Raw genomic sequence first — 24,979 nt, 5'->3', positions numbered from 1 at the left:
CTCCATCGCCAAAGATAACCAAGCGATTAAGCGCTCCGGTATGATGCCACATAGACACTTATTAGGAGTATAAATATACTGTTTTACATCTTGCAAGTTAACCCGCTTCCATCTTAGATTGCATTGTAACTTAGCACAAGGTGAGATTGTAGTCAAGGGCTAACTTATCATCAAATGAAAAAAATCCTGCCCAGTTTATACTAGCTCAAATAAATCGTAATTTTGCAATATTTTGTTAATAACTAATTTGCTTTTAGATGTTTCTTTCACGATTGTTGGTTTGTAGTGCACTACACATTCGTAGTTGTATTTGTGTTTATGCACTTTTATTTATTTGTAGTACAGAGGTTGTTAGCGAATTTCTTAATGCACAAGATTTGGATACACTGAATTTGTTTTTAATATACTTAATGCATTTTTAATAATATTATTATTTTTTACAAATAAAGTGATTACCAAATTATACTTTCTGATAACGGACGAAATAAGCTTATTACCTATTTTGATGTTTTCTTACTGTTTATTTAGTTAATTACCTATCTAATGCATGGATTATGTACTTAGTAGCAACTTGTAATTTATAATATTAGTACTAATATAAAATTATATGTAGCACAATTTATTATAATAAGTAGGCACCTTTTTTAAGCTTTGTTTCGTAAGTTATTTATTTACCTAATAATATTATGTCAAGGCATTGCTACAATTTTAAAAATTTACTCATGTAATTTAAAATTGATTTCCATAATATTTAGGTACCTACTTAAGAGGGGTCTCTCCGTCACTCGCTTCATACAAACGTAGTTCCAATTTCATTTGAATATTAAGCAACCAAAGTCCATGAAATTTTGCGGACATATTCTAGAAACTAATATCTATGTCTGTGGTTTTCCAGATTTCTGTTAAAATATTCGATTTCAAAGTTATGCGGTCTTAAAAATTTACATACAAATCTTTGAGCCTATGTAATTTTAAAACTACATATTCAAAAAAAATCTAAAACACCACAGATACAGATATAAGTTTCTAAAATATGTCTGCAAAATTTCATGGACTTTGGTTGCTTAATATTCAAATGAAGTTGGAACTACGATTGTATGAAGCGAGTGACGGAGAGAGCCCTGTTAATTGAAATTAAAATTTGTGTTTTAAAGGTTGCTATCAAATAACTATCCATCTTTAAAGGTACCTAATCCTGAACATCGCTGTGCGCCATTAACCGCGCGATTGTTTCGAAATGTATGGATTTGTATGAAGTGGTAACCTCACGACAAAAACGCGCGAATGACTTCATACAACTTCCATATCTCACAGAATAATAAAATTCAGACTTAAAAGAATTTAATCTCCACAGTGAATCCGGTCGTCTGACGTGTCCACTTTGCTCGGACCGCAACTGGAAGCAACTGGACAACGACCTCTGGCGACTAGAGCAATGGCTTCAGTTTGCTGAGGCCACGGATGAAGCAAGGACCGACCCTCCTGAGCAGTATGACGCTCTTGAAGATGCTATACAGGTGATTCTTCTTCTTTGTAACACTCTTGACAGAACGGTCGTGGTCATCATGAAGTGACTCTTTGGAGACATAATATGTTACGCGTCTGACGAGTATTCGCCATTTCTCTCTGCTGACCTATAGCCTGGTATACTCTTGCAAAGGACCACCTACATTAGATTGAGGAAGGTCAACCATCACATGGTTCCTCGACATCTATCTAGTATTTACTACCTACCTTTCTTGGTTATCTGATTCGTTGTCGGGTGATTTCATGATATGAAACAGATCAATGAATAGACTAAACAATGATGTGTTATCATATAAGAGGAATAATTATTTAACACTCTTGAGAATTACATTATTATATCTGACAATAAAGATTAAGTATTACAAAATAGTAAACCAAGAAAATTTCTATTTTTCTTTTGCTCAAATAAACTAAGTTCTTTTGAATAGTTCTTGAACTGGTTCGGAATATCCTTCCTACCGAGAATTTTGGCTCCCATCATTTAATACCATCTGATGATGCTATGGTATGCCATAACGACTCAAAATTTCCAGGACCACCGCGAATTCCTGCTAGACCTGGACTCCCACAAGGCACTGGTAGTCTCCCTCAACGTGGTGGGGTCCCACGTGACCCGCCACGCCAAGTCTGCAGATGACGGGCAAAGAGTCCAAGAGAGACTGGTCGAGGCCAACCAGAGATGGGACCGAGCCTGCTCGAAGGCCGCTGCTTGGCAGGGAAGGCTGCAAACTGCGCTGGTCCATAATAGAGAGTTCCATGATATTGGTGAGTTTGTCTACTTAGCTGATCTTTGTTTTAAAAGTATTTAAACTCGTTTCAGTAACTTATAGATTTTTACAAAATGCTTTTGAAACTTCGAGTGAATCAGCCACTATTTTTAATGCCCGAAAGAAACCCGTAGAACCAGAAAGAAACTTTGTGATAGAACTTCTAACAGGTTATCATGAGATTAGCAGATGGCCGGTTCCTTGACCTAAGACTATGAAATGCTTTAAAGTTTACCTACCAGATCAAATTCATTTAGCTATATTCGAAGTTCTAAACTGAACGAGTACCTTATAGGTAAGTAGGTTTACTCGTTACTTATCGGTAGAATATGGTAGCTGGGCTATTTATCAATAGTAGATCTTACCATTCCATGAACATGCCATTGAAAAAACTGGTTTTTCACTAAAATTGGGACTGAAATTTCAACTTCTATTTAAAAAAATGTTCATGCTTGTTAACAGTGATAGAATTAGTCGCTCAACTGGCTGCGGCAGAGCGAACTGTGCGTGCGCGTGAACCACTCCGCCTGACGCGCCCGCCGCATGAACTGAGGAAGGACTTCAGGAGGTTCAGCGAGCTGAGAGACGAGCTGAGCAGAGCAGAGCCTAGAGTGCTCGCTCTGAGAGACGCCGCTCAGCTGCTCAAGGGCGCCGATGCTCAGGATGTGTGCAGAAGGTAAGTGTCTCGGTGAAATTGATTGAACAGTGAGCTGAAATAGTCACCTGCGGTTAACGAACTTCATTCAGTATCCTCAGTATAAGATTTTATATCTCACCAATTGTAATAGTACTCGACAGCCAAAATAACCCCAAAGTAAAATTCAAAAAATTCAGTGCCATTGATTTTAACTTCTTCACGTTTCAAACTTGAACATTAAAACAAGGTAAATAAGGATCATTTAGCTTTAACCCTAAAGTGTTTTGACTCTCAAATACTATTAACGTGGGCGAGAAGTAAAATCTTATACTGAGGGTACAGAAGAACATCAAATGATTTAACAAGCTAAAAGACGAGTTGAGCACCGAACCCCTGTCTCCCAGTGTGTTAGCTTTGTTGTATTAGGTAAGTATATAATAATATGAAGAAGTAAGTTCCCCCAGTTCTGTCAGAAGGGTAAATTTTGAAACCCTTCTCATTCCGAAGGAAGACCCGTGCTCAGTAGTGAGACGGCCATCATGATGATGATGATTCATGTTTCACAGACTGGGCGAGCTCCGCCTGCGCCTGCAGTCGCTGCGCAAGCTATCGGGTGTGTACGCACTGAAGCTGGGCGCCGCACTCGCGCGACACCCGCCGCAAGCCGGCGCGCTCGCCGCCGCCGCCGCCGCCGCCACCGCCGCCACGCAGGTGCGTCCGAGCATTACGTCACTAACGACTGACCGCACACTACACACGGTGTAATTAAAACGCTACCAAAAACAAGACGGGTGATAGTCCTGATGGTATAAGATACTTACTAGAAAAAATATGAGAGAAAAAATATTTAAAAACCTGTATTTTTGATTAAAAGTTCGCAATATATAGCAAATAAAATATCTGACTGACGCTAGAGGTCAATGCACGTTGCGCAGAGGTGCCATGGGGTCAATGACATTATTTGAAACAGATCCCTCTAATAGCACGGCTACACTATCGAGACTCAACAAATGATTCGTGATGTCATGAATTGTGACATGATTGTTCATCGTTAATCGTATAGTTCGGCACATTCACGCTAACCCGACCTATCAAATTTATGCATATACACGAAAGATTTTAGGGGAAAAAAGGAATAAACATATAATGACTGATTCTAATTTCTATTTCATAAGAAAACATACATCAGGTTTTTTTTTACTAGTATAGGACAAAGTTAAAGATAAAATTCCTAAATACCAACTTGTAAAAAATCACACTACAAAATATAAATTGGATGGCACCAAATTAAAATGCCTAAAAAATGTTTTTAAAATTGACTTTTTTTGCCCCCGCTTTTACACTGCTTTTGAAACACAGCACAAAAATCCGCAAACAAATCGACAGCGAGCTTCATTTATAGAATAATTTACTTTACACTAAATATATTACAAGATAAACCTAGTTATAGTTATTATTATTCATGTATTTTATTAATATATGTACTAATTATTATACGTAGGAAAAAACATGTGTTTATAATTTATTTATGTATTTTTATTTTTTACTATGGTGTTATATAACTTACTCGTATTTTGTTAGAATGTTAAGTACCTATTTCTTAATGCAGCAAAAAATAAAGATACCTATCCCACTTTAAGTAGCTAATTAAGTAGGTAGGTAGAATTAGAATATTTACAAAAATAAAACTTAATGCAGAATATTATAAAACCTTGTCCTAATGCAAACACTTATTTTTCCATACCATAATATAGTCAAATTTTCTGCTAAAAACTCGTGCTAATAAAGAAACGAATCGAAAATGACGGCGTTAATATAATAATTATGTACCTCTCATTTACAATTAATATGGCGGACCTTCTTTTCTTAGATTTCCTTTTCTTAGTTACGTAGTTAGTTAACGAGTTCTATAAGAAAACAAGATATTAGACGAGATTTGTAATCAATCTTAAACCAGGAGTAAAAAAAATATAGGACTTATGATCAACTTGTGGCGCGACAAGGCATTTTGTAGATCTAGAGACGAAATAAGTGTTTGCATACAATAAGCAGTAGGAACCCCGTATTATAATATCACAGTACAGTAGTGGCTTCGCACAGTATGTTGACGTAATGTTGTTATCCGTAGCTCATGGAGGACGAAGAGGAACAGATCCCGGCGATGAGCCTGCCGCCTCTCGACGAGAATGAGTAAGTAGACATAAAATTTAATGTGCCTCGTGAATGGGCTAGAAGAACTTGCATATTATAGCCCAGCAATGTCAGCTATTAACTTCTGTTTTTTTTTTTTTCAGTTGAAAATTTATCGGGATAGGATCTATCAGTAAAATGTAGTGAACCGCGACGCGACGATCGGTTGATCATGATGACTGATTTAATTGAAAATTATCCTCCTAATAACTTTTTCGTACTATCATACCTATATACGAACTCAGCCAATAAAAAATAAAGCATACTTATTGCTGATTTTAATTAAATAATCTATTTAGTACGAATTTTTACTACTCGTACAACTTACAAAATTGCAACAAAATCTAGCCCGTTCTTAGAGCACATTGTCACGTATTTAGTTAACACAATTGTCACTGTCTAACACTTTTAATTTTGTAGAATTGTTGAAAAATTGCATTGAATTAGCCCCCGCCTTAGTTTTTTATCTGAAAATTTAACATACCACTCAATTAAAGGAGAGTTTTTACCCAGTGTCTTAAATTGGTAGTTATTATAAAAACGATTAGTCTGCATACAAGGGTGTTTCATTGTCTTTTATCTGATATTTTCACATGTTATTGCTACTTCAACTTGACAGAAATTTTTACATGACTTTTGAGGCCGGTTTCCCAATCACCAAGTAAAGTTTTAACTGATGCATAAATACGTTTAAGTTTTATTATTGTTCAAAGATGATCTTAAGAATTTTGTTAGGCATGGTTTAAAATTTGAATTATTGACGGTTGAAAAATGACCCCTAGACTAGTTTGTAATACTTAATTTGCTTTTTTTTTACAGCGTCATCCTAAGCGAGGAGCGTGAAGAACAAGAATTAGGCCGCGTGCAGAGGGGCTTGCGATTCGTCTGTCGCGTCGCCCGCGCCTCGCTTCCATTCCAGGCCTTACTGTTATTACTACTGGGAGCCGCTGCCTTAGCCCCCCTCTCTCCGCACGGTGACTGCAGAGCCCCCGCTCCATCCTTACAGCCCGTACTAAGATACCCGCATGGCCCACCCCCCCTTTAAAAAGATACCCTAAAACCTAGACTAAGAACAGATAAAAAATATTATTTTGATAAAGACTTGTTGATTGTATAAATCGTATATGTTACTCATAAATATCTAAATATTTTAAAATCCACGATACCATAAACTATAGTAATTTGAATCTTTTTATCTGTGGTAATCGATATACTTACTTAGAGTTTTAAATATTTATGGGTAACTAAATTGTGGAAATAATGTAAAGCTTATAAATAGAGACAGTCGATGTATTGTGTGCAAAATGTCAAACACAGGATTTTAATCAGTGTTGGCATTTGTAAACTCGAATTTCCATCTCTGTATATTAGCTATAGACTATAGGAATGTAGGTAACGTTCGGATTCGTACTCATTTAAATTTCAAAATTATCGATTTTGAAATTTAAGGGTATGAAAGTGATAAATAGTTTGGACGTCTTTACATTTTAAAGTCACAATTTCTGGATAAATAACGCCCACGAAAATGACTGATGACAAAATATTTTACCAAAAATTTGAACCTTAATAGTTCAAAAATCTTCTGGACTTTTCGACCCACCTGGCTAAGCTTAGGTTTTGGGTTGGAAAATATAGTTTTCAATGTAATTAAAAATAGAGAACATTCCTCAAGACACTTTTTGAACAACAAAACTGCGTCAGTCTCCCCTCAGGACTACGCCTAATTTTGTTGTTTAGTCTGTGCTGAATATCTGTCACTTTGACAGCTGTCACTGTCATCAGTTTTCCGGGCGGACGGCCTCGCCATTGCTTTTTGGTAAAACGCGATGTTCGAAGCCGGAAATAAAAAATAAAGACACATTCCAAAATCTCCACTGGTGCTAGCCCCCGCCGTATGTAAATATGAGATTTTTGTATATTTGTTACGTTGGTATATTATAGAACGATGTATAAGGCGTCGTCCTGACATAACGTGACTATGCGATCAGCAAAAATTCGCGCTAATTTTGTTCGTTCGCGTTCCGCGCGTTGTACGAACGAAGTTCGCACGAACTTGCGATTTTCGCTCATCACATTTTTCAGGAAGTCGCATAGAGCGCTCGGGGCCGCGCCGCAAAATGAATATTTAAATTATATTATTTATATAATCTATATTTAAAATAAAAATGGCGCCGCACAAATCATACACGACGGCTTGATCGCATTCACGCATTGTTACTTAAACTATTAGATGGTAAGGAACTGTTTACAATAAAAACAGATTAAAGCCTTGCATTGATTATATTTATCGCTTGTTTTATTTACAAATCACCCTTTAGACACAATCTAGGTCTTCGACTTTCGAATCGAGCGTCTGTGGCATCAGTTGCGCCACGACAGAGTGGTAGATTAATTTACTAGGCAAATGTAGGTAATATAGTTACTGGAATGTGAGATGTATAATAAGGGCCGGCGCACATAATATGGCGGAGCTCAACAGCTCAAAGCATTTTTGACAGTCAAAATATTATCGACATTGTCCTCATTGAAATAATATCTAAAATCAATTGTGCATCCGTGCGGATACTCGCGCATCCGCGTGCAGTCCCGCGCGTGCTCGTGCATTTTCTGGTAGAAATTCGCGTAATGTATCACGCGATTAGAAAACTTCGCGGGTATGCTCTGCGCTGCGCTCCGCCATATGTGCGACGGCCCTAAAAATGGATTAAGCGCTCTTCATACCTAAGTAAATTAGTAGCTAAGATAGGTATAATAGGTATTAGGAGCATTCGATCCACCTTTACCTATACTACATGAGCGCTACTAAAGTGGCATCCTATATTACGCGACAGATCGGGGTGGGAACGTCCCGCACAGCCTCCGAGCTTTCTCTACAACAGCTATGAAATGTTCAAAATAATGTTTCCTTTCGGACGCAAGAGTTATTTTCGAATGTAGCTTGGAAGCTTGTTTACCATTTACGACAGGTGGCTGCTGAGAAGCTGCCATCTATCACTCAGACTACTTGTGCAGGCGTTGGTCGGGAGAATATCTTTGAATGATCCCGAACAATTAATACAAACGACTAAAATATTCTACAACAATAGTTAGGTAAGTGTATTAGATTTATTATTATTATTATTTACACTTTATTACAACAAAACATACCTAGTCTTATTTATAATTAATATCTTGAGGGATAAATATCTGAAAGAGAAAAAAATATGTGACCATGTTTTTTTGATAAGATAGAACAGTTTCAAGTGGATATTTTTTAGTTGTCTATATTTCAAGTTTATTTATAGGTACTTATTAAGGAAATAAGAAAGAAATAATTGTAGGTACTCAGTCGGCTACTTAAACTTATTTTTGGAATGAACTGATGGATTATACTAGGTGTTTACTAGAAATTAGGAATCAGTTACCAAGATAAGTAGGGATAGCTGCGCGTGCGCAGTTTCCTCCGCGAGCGTCGCCTGCGCAGCGACAGCGCGCAAGCACCCACGCTCATCTCTGACTCCATGTTCTACACAAACAGGGATATTATGTTGAGGGACAAGTGGCCTAATTGTGACAACGCATATCAATCGATTGCGAATGTTAAGCAACGTTGATCCAAGTTGGCAACTGGATGGGTGACCAACTTTGGAGGTCTGAATTTTGCCTTTTCGTTTCCTCCGTATACTGCTCCTATACCATCCTGTACCTGAGTAAAGTAAAAGCTAACATGTGCGTCCATGGTATGATGGTGTTCGGTCCAGTCTCCCCGCGAGACCGCCTCCAGCGCTCCCCTGCACACCACGTACGTGAGCAGCACTATCACCACCTGCACACCAACTTTTCTATAGCAGATCCTCAAGCACTTTGGGTATTACATAGTTGCCTGGAAGAGATCGCTAGGTAGCGATAAGGGCACCAGATTATACCTACCTGCCTATATTTTGTTTATAACGTATGTATGTGTTTTTCTGTATTAATTTTGTGGTGTACAATAAGAGTATTCATACATACCTACATTCTAATGTCACCAGGACGTGGACTCCCGCCATAGTTTCGGGGGCGTAAGGACTGTAACCAAGCTCAACCAACACAACCATCCCAACGTCATAACGTGGCCCAAGCCTCACAGGAGATACCTTCAGGAAGGCGTTGTCCCCCGATCTCTTCATTTATTTCTTCGAGCCCTAGGGCTCACCCCCAGGTGAAGCCTCGCCACCCCTCCCCCTTCCTTCCCTCTGATCCCTCTCCCCCAGCGGACAGTAGAGCTTACGCAGCATACTCAAACTCCAATCCTGCGAGTGTACGCGAACGCAAGTACATCACATCACACTAATATTATAAAGTCGAAAGTTTGTATGTGTGTGTGTGTGTGTGTGTGTGTGTGTGTGTGTGTGTATGTTTGTTACTCTTTCACGCAATAACTACTGAATGGATTTGGCTGAAATTTGGAATTGAGATAGATAATATCCTGGATTAGCACATAGTCTACTTTTTATCGCGGAAAATCGAAGACTGGACAATATGTACTTAATAACATCTCACTGTAAAGAATGTTTCTGCAAATAAAAAAAAATAAAAAAAAAAAATAGAGTTCCTACGGGATTTTAAAAAACCTAAATCCACGCGGGCGAAGCCGCGGGCGTCTTCTGGTATTATATTATGCCTATTCCTCACTACTTTCACTCATGTCTCGAGATCCCCTAAGGTGTTCCCACTGAATGACCTTAATATAACATGACAGACCTGCAGCAGTATAACGAGTATATTGAACAGATGCATCGCAAGCGTGGCGCGCGCGAGCGGCGCGCGCACGGCGTCCAGGCACGCGCGCGCGTTGAGCGACGCGCCCGCCAGCGCGCCGCGCCACCACTCCTCCCGCCACTCCCACTGGAACATCACTACCCATTTTACAAATGCGAAAGTGTGTTTGTTTGTTGATCTATTGATTTGTTGGTTTGTCTTTCAATCATGCCGAAACGGAGCAACGGATCGTCATGATTTTGCTGGGTACAGTTAAAGACCTAGAGAGTGACATAGGCTACTTTTTATCCCGGAAAATCACAGAGTTGCCACGTTATTTTTAAAAACCTAAAACCACACGAACGAAGTCGCATATATCAGTTAGTCAAATATATATCATACGATACCTTTTATTTATAGAGGGAGGGCTTCTTAAATACCCGATCTCTTTGAGGAGAGATCGAGTTATATGGAGTTCCCACTTACTAAAACCCCATCGGTGGCAATCAGCGCATATTTAGAGACTCTGGAAACTCTAAACTAACGGACAGACCGATGACCGGACTTTACTATTTATACGGGCATAAGAAGTGAACTAGGTTTTTCCACTGAATTAAAGCGTGCAGACTGTAGATGTTACGTATATCGCTAGTGGAACTAAGCATTCAATGGCAATTTGCAATGGCATATTATTGTAAATTGTACATTTGAAAAGAGCAACCGCCGAGTTTCTTGCTGGTTCTTCTCGGATTTCTAGGACTTCCCGTTTTTTTGAGATAAAAAGATATTTTTAGAAATTATTTCTGTCTTCATAAATTCCTGTTGTAACTTACCTGCTGTAAAGGATCGTGATAGCAGGAGGTCAGCACATTTGGGGAACAACAGGAATACGGTGACACAGGGGCCAGCACTTTACCGTCCGCACCTGCTATTCTAAAAAAGTTTATAGATTTTTTTAAGATTAAATTTTATATAGTATACTTAGAAGTGAATGAAATAAATTTGTATTTTCCAAAATATTACATCTAAAGTTCTAAACTAAGCACGTAAGATGCGATTGTATTGATTGGTTAAAATGGTATAATTGCTACTACGCGAGAGAATATCAGTTAATCAGAGATGATTGGGATCTTTACGCACTGGCTTTTAAACTTTAGTGCTTGGGGAGCCGAATCATCAACATTCTTCATGACCTAGAATTGTATGCCGATTCCATCATGACTTCAATGGTAAAACTCAAAGTTTCTCATAATAATGCCAGGTATAAAGTTTGACCTTAATGAAATGAGGGAGCCAGAAATAAAGCAGAATACCAAGCAAATATTAAAAATAACTAACTTCATAACCAGGTCAGACTCCTCGTTCAGGAAGTCTATATTGATCCAGGGTATTTCATGCCAGTCACTCGGTCTCTCTATTCCACAGCAGTTTAGTTCTACCTTAGATGGAAAATACAAATATAATTATTTAGTAAAGTCTGATTTATCAACCACCAGATAGCCTCACAAGTAACAACCCCGTGCCAGCCCACTAAGTACGGATAATCTTTCAGAATAAGAAAAGTTTCTGCCATAATCCACAACGCTGGCCTTGTGTTATTCACCTCTGAGAACATAATAGAGAACTCTCAGATATACAGACTTGCTGATGGTGTTTTCTTGGCATATTATTGTAAATTGAATACTTGAAAAGAGCAACCGCCGAGTTTCTTGCTGGTTCTTCTTGGTAGGAACGGTATTCCGAACCAGTGGTAGATAATTTTGACGATTCGAAAGCACTTGTAAAAGTTTACTTGAATAAAAATAATTTGAATTTGAATTTGAATTTTTTCGCCGTTAAAGCAAGTAATAAAACACACATCTCTTGGAAATGCCTGAAATCGAACCCAGGACTCTCCATATAGGACATGGACTAGACATTCACTATCATCATCGCCACTTAGGCAAACTAAGTGAGGAATAAAGGATAGATTTTCTCAAAAACTGTCGAAATATCAACAATGAGAATCGGCGATTTAAAAATCCATCTAAGTAGATGAATAATTCTAGAAACATTACCTGCATGGTATCTATAATTCGTTTCCACGTTGGTTCCGTGAGGTAGTGAGACATCCCAATACGCAGAGATGACGATAACTCTTTCATTAGGGCCTGAAATAAAAATCGATGGTTTTTTACCAGTTTTGCACAAGACTAACTATATTAAACCACATCACTATTTACTTTTTGAAAAGAATCATACTAAAACCTCAAATTGATAGATTCGTGAAGGATGATTTCAAGTCTAAGACGGGAATAGCACTCAGCTAACAGAATTTTTTATTTAAACCCTCTGCAGAAACAATTCTATAAGTTCGAAAGAGATCACTGGTCACCCTTTGTTTTAAGTCTATCCTGTATTTTTCATTCTTTGTCATAGTATTAAGTAATAAAGAAGTTTAAATAAAATAAATAAACCCGACACGAAAGCAAGCGGCACTTGCCATGAGTACGCTTGGATTTGCACTGACCTTCAAAGTGCTCTTACAAGCAGCGTGCACCAGCAAGCCGTTAAGAGCGACCAGCGAGCCGCTGACGATCCACAGCTTGGTGACCAGTGCTGCTCTCGGCCAGTGTGGACACCGCAGCAGCCACGATAGCAGGCGGAACCCTGCCGTGTAGTGCAGCTTCATGCAGTACCCTTGGAGTAGGATGAGGCCGTAGAGGAGGAATACTGTGTACTGTAATAAACATGATTGATGAGAAAACTATATCAATGTAAAGCTTTTATTTCGTTCTCAAAGCTCAGGAAGTTATGTTATAAGTAAAAGAATGAAAACCTACAAATATCTCTTAATCTATTTTTGATCTAACAAGGTAAAGACTCCTCGGGCATCTATGGGTTTACACACGGGTACGCATGTTATAGGCATAGTGGATGGATGGATATAAGCTAAGTATATTGAAATTGATCAGTAAGGTTTTCCGTCCATCTACCCCATGGGTCTTAGAATTTTCCGAAACCGTCATTCCCATTATGCACCAAAGCTTATGATAGACCTGTTAAGACTCTAATGGTAAAGGAGAGATAAATAGAAAATATGAGTTGTAAACTTGCCCTGTGTATATGCTTCAACAGCGACATAACCTTGAAAGTGACGTTGTAGCAAAAGATCACCAGCACCAGCGAGATGACCAGCTGAGCGATCAGTAGCGCGCGCAGCACGCTCGCCAGACGCTGTCGCCCGTCCCTAGTGTGCGTGAAGCCCCACGCCATGGAACCTCATGGTGGGACATGCTCGCTACTGGCTACTATTGAAGAAATAAAGGATCTAAAGTTTAAGAAGAAAATGCTAGAGCTAATTAATTTACTACTATTTACTAAACACATTAAATACTAGCTGATGCCCGCAGCTTCACCCGCGTGGATTGGTCAGATCCCCTGCAGCATCAGGATTGAGGAGTTAGACTCCAAATTTTTTACGAAACAATGTCGCGAAGTTCCTCTATCGATTAAAAAAGAAATGACGCAAATCGGTTCAGAAATCTCGGAGATTTCGGTGTACATAGGTAGAAAAACACAACTCCCTTTTTGATAGTCGGTTAAAAAAGTAGCCTATGTTACTTCCTGGTCAATTCTCTACTTGTCTGTGAAAACCCCGTCAAAATCGGTCCAGCCGTTCCGAAGATTAGCCTTTTCAAACAGACAGACAGACAGACAGACAGACAGACAAAAATTTTAAAAACGTGTGATTCAGTGTTGGTATCGTTCAAATAACCATATGAGCTTAATATGAGGTAGTTATTTCGAAATTACAGACAGACACTCCAATTTTATTTATTAGTATAGATTTACCTTAGTTATGTAAACGACAACTTCTGCGTGAGAAACACTTAAGAAAATTTAAAATCAACAACTTTGTATGTTATGGTTGTAAGCATCCAAGGTTGTAAGTAGGTAGGTATGTCAGTCAAAATTGACAATATATGTCGTTTTTTTAATTTCTCGGGCTAAAGAAGGCTAAAATTAAACGCACTGTCTGCCTCACAGAACACCCCTTGCCTTCACAACGAAGTTTTATCGATATTTTGGGGTCGGTACATTATTCGAACAGGACTATAGGCTAGGGAATAGCTATATGCCGTAAGATTACTCAGGCATAAATTATTATAAATATTTACTTAATAAAACTTAATTATTGCCTATTGATTGCACTTTATAGAGCCTATCTATGAAAAGTGTATTCTAACTTCTAGTAAGTATATCTACAACTCTACAACTGTAAATTGTATGCTAACTTACGCTAACTTATTATTTAAGCATTTAGAACATAAAATGAATTACGTGATAAAACTTAATGGTCACCTTTCTGAAAAATACAATAATTAAAAAAATTACGTTTGAGGTGACGTATTATTTAATCAGTCATTTGTTTTTCGCATGTCGGAAAACATGATTTCGGGAAATTATTTCTATTTTTAAGTGAAAGAAAATATTAAGCGATCTATAGTAAAGTTTTAGCGATAGATTAGTGTTGCTAAGTGTGCAGAAAAATGGAAGATGTGAAGAGAAGAGTGAAGGTGACATGGAGTGACGATCTCAGCCACAATTCCGAGGAAGAGAGAGGTAAGATCAATGATACGATATAAAAGAGGTAGATATATTAAGTGAAGACTTTAAAACATCGCATTTGGGTCACATTCGTATATAGCTATCTCGTCTACTCTCGTACGTTTTGTATCTCTGTCTTACTCATCAACGAGCTCGGATTTTATATGCCGTAAGTAGGTATGCCATATAACACGAACGTGATCTATAATATCATTGGTTGAGATTATTTTATTTATGCTAAGAATCTGCTTTCCGAACCAGCGGTGGTCTTGCTCAATCACCGGTTCAGAAAGCAAATTATACTGAGGAAAGTCGACAAGAAACTCAGCAGCTACACGTCTTATTATTATTAAAGGCATAACGCATAACTGAGTAGGTTCCTGCGGTAGTGCGGGAGGGGTGTGATGAATGACGTGACGCGAGAGTTCAGCGATACGTCAACTTATGACAACTGTCACCTCCCAAGTAACACGAAACTGCTTTAAAAGATATCACATCGGTACTTTAAGCATTTATGAAGACTTATTAGAGTCCACCGTTACTGTAAAAGCCTACTATTACGCTTTCTCCTGTACATTGACTTTGCTAAGTACCACGAAGACACCGCTGTAATGTTGCGAGCGTTACTATCAGGTGCGCAGGTCATGTTATTCAGCTTTTAGCAAGTTTCAGTACTGTCAGCTACAATAAAGTATTTTTATGGACTCAAACTAAGCTACTTTCTGAATAAAAGGTCACAAGTGTATCTTTCAAATGTTTGCATTTTAACTGAACATATGTGAATTATTATAAAGCTATCAGTTACTCCGTGAATTCAATTAACGCTTCAAGCTGCATATAGTTGAACTTTCACAGTTTTAATCAGCTGTTATACGCACTCTCATAACTGCACTTATCTAGCCCACATGATTCCTTTGGGTGGACGTATATGGTGTTAAATTACAGCAAGCAGGTATAAAGCTATTCACTTGTAACCCTTTGTCCTTACTTGGGCTGCGGTAAGTAGTGGAGTGGTAAGAGAGAGCTCTCTCTTACCACTCCACTACTTACCGCAGAAGCCTACTCAGTACCAGCCAGGTAACCTCCTCGTGTGCCTGAGTGTTGCGGGTAACAGCAGTGCTTGGTGCTCCATCGTCAGCGGTGGGATGGAACTTCGTGAGGTTTTTAGTCGGTAGGAGTCCGACATAACCACTGTGCTCCTCCGTGGCCAGTGGTTTCCAGACAGATTTTCCTCAAGAAAAAAGAAGCCTACTCAGTTATTGCGCTATACCTATTCACTTATCTTATTCAATTCAGAACGGGAGCGTCTGGCGCAGCTAGAAAAAGAGCTAGCAGAGCAACCAGTCAAACCGGTCTACGATCCCAAAGAGTTGAACCAGCTCACCTCCTTCATCATGAGAATGACCACACTCTACGACCTTCGAGACGAAGATTGGCATAAGGATGCTATTCAAGTAAATATCAAAGACCATTCGTAATTTAAGAAGCGAAGATACTATACGGTTTTGTGGTGATCGCATCACGCATGTATTTAACTGCATAGACTCCTTTTTTTAGGGTTCCGTACTTCAAAAGGAAAAACGGAACCCTTATAGGATCACTTTGTTGTCTGTCTGTCTGTTTGTCCGTCGTGTCTGTCAAGAAACCTATAGGAGGGTACTTCCCGTTGACCTAGAATCATGAAATTTGGCAGGGAGGTAGGTCTTAGCACAAGTACAGGAATAAATCTGAAAACCGCGAATTTGTGGTTACATCATTAAAAAAAAATTAAAATGTGTTTCAATTTTCAAAGTAAGATAACTATACCAAGTGGGATATCATATGAAAGGGCTTTACGTATACATTCTAAAACAGATTTTTATTTATTTTTACGTATGATAGTTTTTGATTTATCGCGTAAAATGTTGCAAAAATTACCCGAGTACGGAACCCTCAGTGTGCGAATCTGACTCGCACTTGGCCGGTTTGTTCAGAAAGGCTTGCGTTTGACAACAATCATTCCTGCGAAACAGAGCAATGACACAATTCACGACACGGGTTTTCTATCAAAAAAATTGTGGGAATTTCGGTTTACGATTCATTTCTATTCGGTTAATTTCCATACCTCTTGATCCTGCATCACCTCTTTCTCTAGTCATGCCAGATTGAACGAATACCTCTGTTTCTTTTAAACAGGGCATAGAAGATTGGATATTGGAACCAAAAGACCTCATCCTCTGCATATACTTCAAAGGAGATAAACTAAAGGCAGTGTCAGACATACCAATATCACCAGTCTATGACCTCACTTACTTTCTAAGACAACCAGATTTTGTGTTCAAAGCCGAGACGTTCCAGGATGATATAGTATTTGGAACCTTCGTTGATTCAGTTGAAGCGAACATGATACAAATTCTGGAACTAATGTACGCCCCGTACTTTTTCGCTATCAACACTTGGCCTGATAGTAAGTAAATAATACCTAAATAAGTATATTAGGCCTATAATAATATTATATCCTTTTGTGTCAAAGCGTAGGGTTCAATAAACACTTGGACTCCTCGGCCATCTATAGATATATAGCGATGACTATTCCAAAACATTGGATTGGATTTATCGTACAAGCATGTTCCTATGTAAATGTGTCTATCCATGAAAATGTTTCCATAGAACGGCTAGTTCAAAAGAAATACGAAGGGTCAGAGCACGTGGCAGATAGCCCATAAGTTGGAAGACCCAATAGTATTAATAAGTATGGGTGCACGAGAAACATAATCTTCAGGGAAAAGTGACGGATTTAAAAGCGAGCCATCAACCAGATGCAGTTCTATGCAGACAATCTATTGTAGCATCCAATAAGCTAAGCTATTCTTTACTAAACGTTAGGGATTCTTCAATTTCAGGCGTAAAAAGTGAATTCTGTTCCCAACTGCACACGTTCCTGGCAAAGCTAACGGATATGTACTACAAAATGCTTGGCCTGACAGTGCTGTATATACCACGGGAAGGCCAGCATTTATCCTTTGAGAAGGCTTCCCTTGACCGAGAGCTGGTGAAGAGGTTGGAAGGTGTAGTGGTGTATTGGACCCATCAGATCAAGTCGTGTATAGAGGACCAGTCTTCTGTAGCCTCGCAGAAAGAACTGCTGTGTCCCAGTGATGAATATGAGTTTTGGGTTTACAGACGTAAGTATTCCCTATATTCAAAACAACCTATCTTTCAGGACTTTCCAGTATCAAAAGAATTTTTTCAGTATACTGTATAAGGTTCAACAATGTCACATTAAATCAAAGAAAACATGTAGTTTATCAATGTTATTTTCAAAAAAGCATTCGAATATTTGGTAAATGGTAATGCACGGTAAAAATCGTCTGGTCAATAGAGATATCTAAGCAAAGGCTAACCTTCACTTATTCATTTTTGCAATTAGATACGTAAGCCTTCTAAAGAGCAAACTTGGTTTTTTGACATCACCAAGCTTGCTCTTGAGAAAGCTTACCATCGCGAAAAGTATTTGATAAATAATCATTATTTTAAGAAAATCGATTAGCTACTGTATCAAGAAGGTCATATGGAAATGTAAACTTGTTCTTTACAGATGAGAATTTAAACGCTCTGGTGTACCAACTGAAGAACCCCGCAGTCAAGCATATCACAAAGATCCTCGTCACCACACACTCCACATTCATCCATCAATTCCTATCGTTGTGTGATGAAATCATGCAAAAGATTGAAGAAGCAACTTCAAACATCGAATATCTCCAAATCATTAAGCAACCTTGCGCCGTTTTGGAATGCGTTGTAGACCCTGATGAAATATGCAAGCACATCCCCAATATCATAAACTTATTCAGATACATTTGGATGGAGTCCCCGTACTACAACTCCGAGACCCGTATAACGAACTTGTTCAAAGATCTGAGCAACCAAATCATTATCCTATGCAAGAATTACATAAGACTAGACGATCTTTTCAGTGGGCAAACTAAAAAAGCTTTAGGGGAGTTCACTAAATGCATCGATTGTTGTAAGCAGTATCGGGAAATATATGATTTGATGTTGGAAGCACATAGTGAAAGGAACCCTGGCACTTGGAATTTGGATACAGGATCGATCTTCAATTATATTGATTCCTTCATCCAGAGGTGTTTCGATATGTTGGACGTTTGCAATTGCATGATTATATTTGGAAGGTAATTGCCAGTTTAATTTTGTTTTCCTTTGTAAAATATGTCCAATATGAACTCTTCTGTCGGTCTTTGCGTTGTATCCCTTGCTTGAAGATAAGTAAATACTTAGGTACTTATCTTCAAGTAAAATGGACTTTCTATTCAAGTCTTGTTTTGTAGAATAATTCGGTGACCATCAGTCATTAGATAATATGTACGACCTTTTTGCCATGAAATGACATATTGACAATGACAAACTGACAAACAACCTTTTGTACTGCATAAACTATGCCAAACTAGAGATTAGGTACCTGTTTGCCATAGCTTTATAAAGTTAGCGTGTTGAACTCCATCATCGCATAATCAGAACAAGTCCAACGCTAATTTCGACTAGCAAAGATCTAAACATTCTCTCAATAAATTAGTATTACCTATACCTAAGTCTGTCTATCAAATATTCCAGAATCGATGAACTAGAAATGATAAACAAACCCATGTTTGGTGGAGCACGCGGCGACCAGTTCGAAGCGAAGTGTGATCAAATCGAGCACATGTTCCACGACGCGCTGGACAACATCAAAGCTGTTACCCCCAGTATACTTGACGTTCAAGCGCCTTCCTGGTACGATGATATACTGCAGTTTAGGACAGTCATCAAAGATATCGAGGTAAGGGATCGATCATTCAATCAATCAATCAATCAATTTATTGCAAACTTGGGTTATATACCTACATTGATCTTAATTTAAACTTATGCATCAAGCATGATCTTAACAATTTGTTGCAATTTTTTGCCAGCTTCTTATGCACAAAAGAATCTACCTGTCTTTGCAATACATCTTCTGCAGCGACTGCTGCACCAAGTGTGTGTGGGTGTGTATGTGTGTGTGGTTATATGTCTATGTGTGTGTGTGTTTATGTTTTTGTATATGTGTGTTTGTGTGCGTGTGTGTGTGTATCGGGTTAGTTGCGACAGTACTTGATGGCGCTCATGTCGCTCGATCCATTGTACGATTGCTCCCTTGTGGCGTAGTTGAAGGCACACAAACCAACAAGTAAACACTTTTGCATTTATAAATTATGGGTATGCTGATATAGAGATATGCTGGCCTACATACGTAAAATCTGCTATAACTCAGGATTTACAAAGGTTTTAATGTTTATGGTTTATGTTTTTTCAGATAATCATAGAAAACTTGGTGGAAACCGTATTTGAAGGAGTCAACCACGTGGAGGAAGCCGTGGTAGCACTGTTCTCTCTCCACAACTACTCCAAGAGGAAGAATCTAAGACGTATTTTCAAAAGGAAGACTGCTGAAGTAAGACAACATTATTGATATTATGTTCTAAGTACAAATACAATCAAATTAGAACCAAACCAATTCATATTTTTTACTAGCGCCCGGGCACCTTTCCCCGGATTTAACAATAATAATTTATCAATAAATTATGATAATAGCCTATGTCCATAAGGAATAATGTAACTTTCAAAATATGGTAAAAGAATTTTTCAAATAGGTGCAGTGGTTCCGAAGATTGCCCTCCAAATACACACAAACTTACAAAATTCGCATTCTTCCTTTATAATATTAAGTACCTAAGTCTAGGTGTAGATTGTATTGTAAGCTTGGCCCATATTAATTATCTATAAAACATAGTTGGCGCCACTCAAATCATAACATCATATTAGAAGGCGTCATTGATTGGCTGAAGTTGTTCAACATCTGATCGATAAACGTACTGTATATAAAATTCTTATAGTTTCTAGTTGATGAATTGTAGCATAATAAAGGATAATATTTGTAATCAATATATAAGATGAAAACATCTTTATTACTTAGATGATTTGTTAAACGAGCTTGATGATTTGTATATTAGTCACTAAGTTTATTCATTGTACAATTTGGATTGGCCGATAACGATAAGATAAAAAGGGGAGTGGCTAATAAACGTGGAGAGGTTACCTGTAAGAGTGGTTTTAAAACGACGACATTCAAAAATATACTAACGTAAGAGGAACAACATTTATTTGACACAAATGTAAAAGTTAATAAATTTAAATATGAAATAAAAGTGTAATAATTTATCATAAAGATTGTGTTTGTGATTTCATCAGACCTTACCCAAAAGGTCAGAAGAGGGACATCAAGAAAATATAATATTTTCTTGTCACGCTCACGACTCAGAGAAACAAGTGGAAATATACAGAGGAACGAGAAAGAAGTGGAGGTCTAGTAGACCACAGACATTTTGGAGCACAAGGCCAATATTTGGGCCTCAATATATCAAAGTACCTAGTCATGGCATCAAAGGATTTCTGGATAAACGGGTAGGATCTTTCCATGATTTTATTTTTATTGATACCTATTAATGGTAATTTTTTTTTTATTTGTGTGGGTTTTCGTTTTGTTTGTTCTACATTTAGTTATCATTTTGTTAGAAAGCTTTGCTCCGAGTTGGAATGGAAATTATATAACGTTATGATACCTAGAATTACCCACATGTTTATAATTCATCTTGTATATTGGTTATACAAATGCGATCGACCTTCAAATTGTGGTTTAAATAACATTGAGGTATTTAGAAGGCTTATTTTACAATGAAAAATGAAAAATGTTTATTTACAAAATACAGTCTTGTACAATTTTCCTGTGTCTGTGTGGTGGTACCCGCACTAGGTTATCCTGTATCGTGGGTACAATGGAATAGATAGTGAACATAGTGTTAAACAATATAAAAAGTGTGGTTTACTTAATGATGGGCGTTATTGTTACTTTTAAATAGTTTTCAGGATGTATCTACTATGTCCTGCCGGGGTTTTATTTCTCATTAAATGATTTCACAGGTGAATATCTCACGGAACGTGGTATTTCAATCTTCACACTTGTAATCGTGTGCCGAATTAGTTTGGTTAAGAGTTACGATAGGGATTTATTTTCACATAGTGGTTTTGTTTTACGGAAGGTAGGTTCTGGATTTAGGTTCAATCGTTTGCTGCACTCATTGTATAGATAGATGTTTTCCTTTTTCTAGCACACAGTGACGCGATATTATCACACAGCACTCATTGGGCATCTTGAATGTTGTTTTGTGAAATTATTATTTTTTGTAAACCGCTTTGGGATAAGGTAGAAAAAGTTACATGAAATAGCTTTTCGTTTTACGCCTGCCAGTGAAATAATCCGTCTCTACTTGTAATGGTTACTAAGTGATTGGGGATATAAAATGTTAATTGATAAAAATGAAGGTGATCCGTTGTAATAAAGTAATAGTGACCAGGGTTAATAAATTGAGCATTTTGAGAAATATAAATCCTAAAATGGGTGTAAAAGTAGGTTTATCTTATCTGGTTATTCTTTAACTAAATTTAAAATTATGGTAGGTAGGTAGTCAGATAGTTTTAAAATACGGGGTGCATAAATAAGTGTCTTTTTTTTTACAAAAGTGAGGAGAAATGTTTTCATTTATCTATTTTTACCACTTGAAACGCGTAATGTTTGAGTTTCAAACATAACTTTGCTGATAACAGCTCACCATGAACAACCCATGGCCGGCCCACTACTGAGCAACAAGTGTCTCCTCACAGAATGAGAAGGGTTTAGGCCGTAGTCTACCACGCTAGATAACAGCTAATTTACTTTTAATACTGGCACAATAATTTGAGTACTACGAGTAGCAGGTAGGTATAGTATATGGGCAGCGGGGTTTTTTTTTTTTGTTTACCTGTATTCACGCAATTAACTGTGTACTGCCGCATTTAAATGCAATATGATTTTGTTTTTATTGGATTAACATCGCTTGGCGGGTTAAATTCCTGGCAAATGTTCTATTAAAATTAGAGTAAGTTTTTTTTTAAAGGTAATATACCTACAGTACTGCCCTTAGGGCAGGGCGCGATTATAAGTACCTACTACCAAAATACTATTTTCTTTGTTGTACGAAAGAAATTTTAGGCAAATATCTTTGCACTACGCTCGCGTTTGTGGCATGACATTATCCCAGAAATATATTTAAAAAAATTTTCACGCTCGCTTGACTCGCTTCGCGATAGTTCAGTTTCGATATGCATTTAGTTAACGAAACTCTCAGGAAACCACGTTTGTTGTGCTCTCGAAATTGATCAGTCTGTTTGATAAAATCGAAATGCGGTGCCTTATAAATTTCGCTTAGGAGCGCCGGTAGTATCTCATGATAATATGAATAGTGATCATAATTTTTTTTTTAGGCTGATTAAGCATTGAAGGTTTTTCGGCTGGTCTGGCATTTCGCCTGATTTTATGTTTTTGCTTATTTAGCGCGTTCAGGAAAGCTTTGACAACGTTTTATAACATGAGTATATATATATTTTTTTTGTTTTAGTTACCGAAACAGAAAAAAAAAGCATTAAAGATGTGGGACCGAGGGATAAATCTAGTGTGATTTTTGGTTGGATTATGAAGTTGTAGTTAGGGTATTTAAAATAGAAAGATTTCAATTGTAGGAAATGATGTAAAACATGTTGAGGATAAGTTGTGTAATAAAGTCGATAATTCACTTGTTGGATGTCACGCGATCTCATTGCGAGGAGGAATCTTTTTCTTGTCTCTGTTTTTATAAATACGGTGTTCTGACGGGTTTTTTATTTACGTCTCGGATTATTGAATACTTTCGGTGTTTGATTGGACGGTTAGAGGTTGCAAAAGCAATCGCCCTCTAATTAAAACATTTATTTAGGCATTAGTTCAATTTGGATTAAATCTCGCGAAAAGCCACGGTGGCTGTCTCTCGCGCGTCTTGGAAAGACATTCCTAATGCCTGTTTTTCTGAGGGAGGGATGCATTATCAAGTGAGATGAGCTGCAATGTTTGCGGCTGACTATTTTGGAAAATTTGCAATCGTGGCAAGTGGAGTAAAGTTTGACTAAGCTATTTAATGAACAAAGTATATAATGGATTTGGTGAATGGTTATATTATATAACATTTTGATAAATGGATGAATTTGAAGAGTGTATGTATGTGGTTGATGCACATTTGTTTCATATTTTTACTTAAGTTATAAAGTATTACATTTGGTGAGTAGTTATTTATATTTGGTAGGGTAGGTTTGATAAACAGGTAGTTATCTTGATTAATAAGTGAGTTATCATTTTATAAATGCGTACTTTAATGTTTGATGAACTGGTATACTTGATAAATGTGCATATTTTCATACTTCAAAGACAAGTTGTACCTATTAGTTTCTTCAAGCTTTTAGTTGCTGATAATTATATTAACATTCTTTAGAGCGCATGTCCTATGGACGAAATCGTTTATACATACTTTCACTGTTTGAAATGTTACAATCATAAAGATATAGTTATGACTAGAGGGGGTCATAGCTTGTTGCCGCTCTTGTACATCCATGTGTCAACTAGGTATTGTTATCTCAGTATATTTCAGGGAACCTCCGTTCGGGTGAAAGCGATAGCTGTTGGATAAATGCTTGTTGGGTTATCAGAAGACCGTGTAGTCTTCGATGAGGTTACTTGTAAATATTATAGCGAAATAGTAAGTTTAAAAATAGAATGAGGCTAAACTAAAAAAATGAGACAAAGATAAAAATAATAACTTAAAGCATTGAAACAGCATAAAGTGAAATAGTAACTTACAAACTATACATACATATTTACGAATTATGTAGATAGATATAGTATTACTGGATTATGTATATCAAATAAGAATACTGTCAGCTCATGTTTTGTTTTCGGCGTGGTAATTTTACGCTTAAAACTCATAAGAGATATCATGAGGTTCGCTTTCTGTAAAAGTTATTAGCTTTAACAGTTAATTGATTTATTACATTATTTATTTATTATACACTCAACAAGTAAAAGTATTTTGTTTTGACAAAATCCAAAGAAGTACCTATTGGATTAATAAGGCAAGGTACGAAGCATTGGCTGGATTTTACAACATTTAAAGTTTCCTGTTCATTTTTATCATTGAGTTAATTTGAGGCGGAAGGATCCTCTGGAAAATTTTTAAGATTAAGTTATTAGTAAGAAAGTATATTTTGATTAGGTTAGTTTAAAATGTACAGCCGGTAATTTAAAAAAAATATATATATTTAATTTTACATAATAGGTGAAGCTGGTTGATGCACCAAAAATCGAATTATCATAGGAATTTAATTAAGCTAACATTTTTATTTATTATCAACTTCAAATATACAGTAGCAAACTGATTAGTTGGAATACATGCAGTGATTGGAATATTTAAGTTCCGATAGAAGAATCTATATCGTGGCTTGTTCCTTTATGGACAAGAATATTTTTTTTTGACTCGTGGGACCACTTACACAAAATATTTCCTACAGTTCCATGAGGTATTGAAGAGGTTAACACTTTGTCGCTCATCACATCAACCAGCACGGCATTTGGGTA

General features: G+C 37.3%; 3 protein-coding genes across 13 annotated transcripts in view; 2 read left to right on the top strand and 1 right to left on the bottom strand.

The window, feature by feature from the left end:
* LOC123869376 (nesprin-1) overlaps positions 1-7,404 on the top strand; it is a 186,773-nt gene extending 179,369 nt beyond the window's left edge. For all 9 annotated transcript variants that reach the window (XM_045912259.1, XM_045912265.1, XM_045912261.1 and 6 more), the window contains 6 exons: positions 1,355-1,517; positions 2,061-2,292; positions 2,757-2,970; positions 3,498-3,642; positions 5,060-5,121; positions 5,941-7,404. In XM_045912259.1, coding sequence (XP_045768215.1) covers positions 1,355-1,517; positions 2,061-2,292; positions 2,757-2,970; positions 3,498-3,642; positions 5,060-5,121; positions 5,941-6,166 — 1,042 coding nt within the window. In that variant the 3' untranslated portion in view covers positions 6,167-7,404. The remainder of the gene's footprint in view (positions 1-1,354; positions 1,518-2,060; positions 2,293-2,756; positions 2,971-3,497; positions 3,643-5,059; positions 5,122-5,940) is intronic.
* Positions 7,405-8,253: 849 nt separating this feature from the next.
* LOC123869397 (peripherin-2-like) lies at positions 8,254-13,759 on the bottom strand. 2 transcript variants are annotated; one of them, XM_045912302.1, is made up of 10 exons: positions 13,675-13,759; positions 12,937-13,150; positions 12,350-12,559; positions 11,898-11,990; positions 11,179-11,279; positions 10,674-10,773; positions 9,844-9,987; positions 8,828-8,926; positions 8,526-8,626; positions 8,254-8,307 (listed from the first exon to the last, which is right to left on the bottom strand). In XM_045912302.1, coding segments are annotated over exons 2-10 (1,008 nt in total). In that variant the 5' UTR covers positions 13,096-13,150; positions 13,675-13,759; the 3' UTR covers positions 8,254-8,306. The 2 variants fall into 2 exon arrangements, with proteins under 2 accessions (XP_045768258.1, XP_045768257.1); XM_045912301.1 differs by having other exon boundaries at positions 12,937-13,130.
* A 505-nt stretch (positions 13,760-14,264) lies between these two features.
* LOC123869377 (dynein axonemal heavy chain 2) overlaps positions 14,265-24,979 on the top strand; it is a 70,588-nt gene continuing 59,873 nt past the window's right edge. For both annotated transcript variants that reach the window (XR_006796880.1, XM_045912267.1), the window contains exons 1-7: positions 14,265-14,445; positions 15,727-15,884; positions 16,606-16,876; positions 17,313-17,594; positions 18,008-18,602; positions 19,042-19,246; positions 19,760-19,897. Coding sequence is in view for 1 of the 2 variants with exons in the window: in XM_045912267.1 (XP_045768223.1) it covers positions 14,373-14,445; positions 15,727-15,884; positions 16,606-16,876; positions 17,313-17,594; positions 18,008-18,602; positions 19,042-19,246; positions 19,760-19,897 (1,722 nt within the window). In the remaining variant the exon portion in view is untranslated. The remainder of the gene's footprint in view (positions 14,446-15,726; positions 15,885-16,605; positions 16,877-17,312; positions 17,595-18,007; positions 18,603-19,041; positions 19,247-19,759; positions 19,898-24,979) is intronic.

This window comes from Maniola jurtina, chromosome 11, assembly GCF_905333055.1.
Source record: "Maniola jurtina chromosome 11, ilManJurt1.1, whole genome shotgun sequence".
In the NCBI taxonomy this organism is placed as follows: Eukaryota; Metazoa; Arthropoda; class Insecta; order Lepidoptera; family Nymphalidae; genus Maniola; species Maniola jurtina.
The sequence above is the reverse complement of the archived record's forward strand: the minus strand, read 5'-3'. Positions and strand labels throughout refer to the sequence as shown.

Bases quoted from the DNA above. Each gene is read 5' to 3' on its own strand.
- LOC123869397 (XM_045912302.1), bottom strand. From the start codon at position 13,095: ATGGCGTGGGGCTTCACGCACACTAGGGACGGGCGACAGCGTCTGGCG. The intron at 11,280-11,897 runs GTAATGTTTCTA...TTTCCATCTAAG, and splicing joins GAATTATAGATACCATGCAG to GTAGAACTAAACTGCTGTGG. The intron at 10,774-11,178 runs GTTAGTTATTTT...AAACTTTTTTAG, and splicing joins GAGTCTGACCTGGTTATGAA to AATAGCAGGTGCGGACGGTA.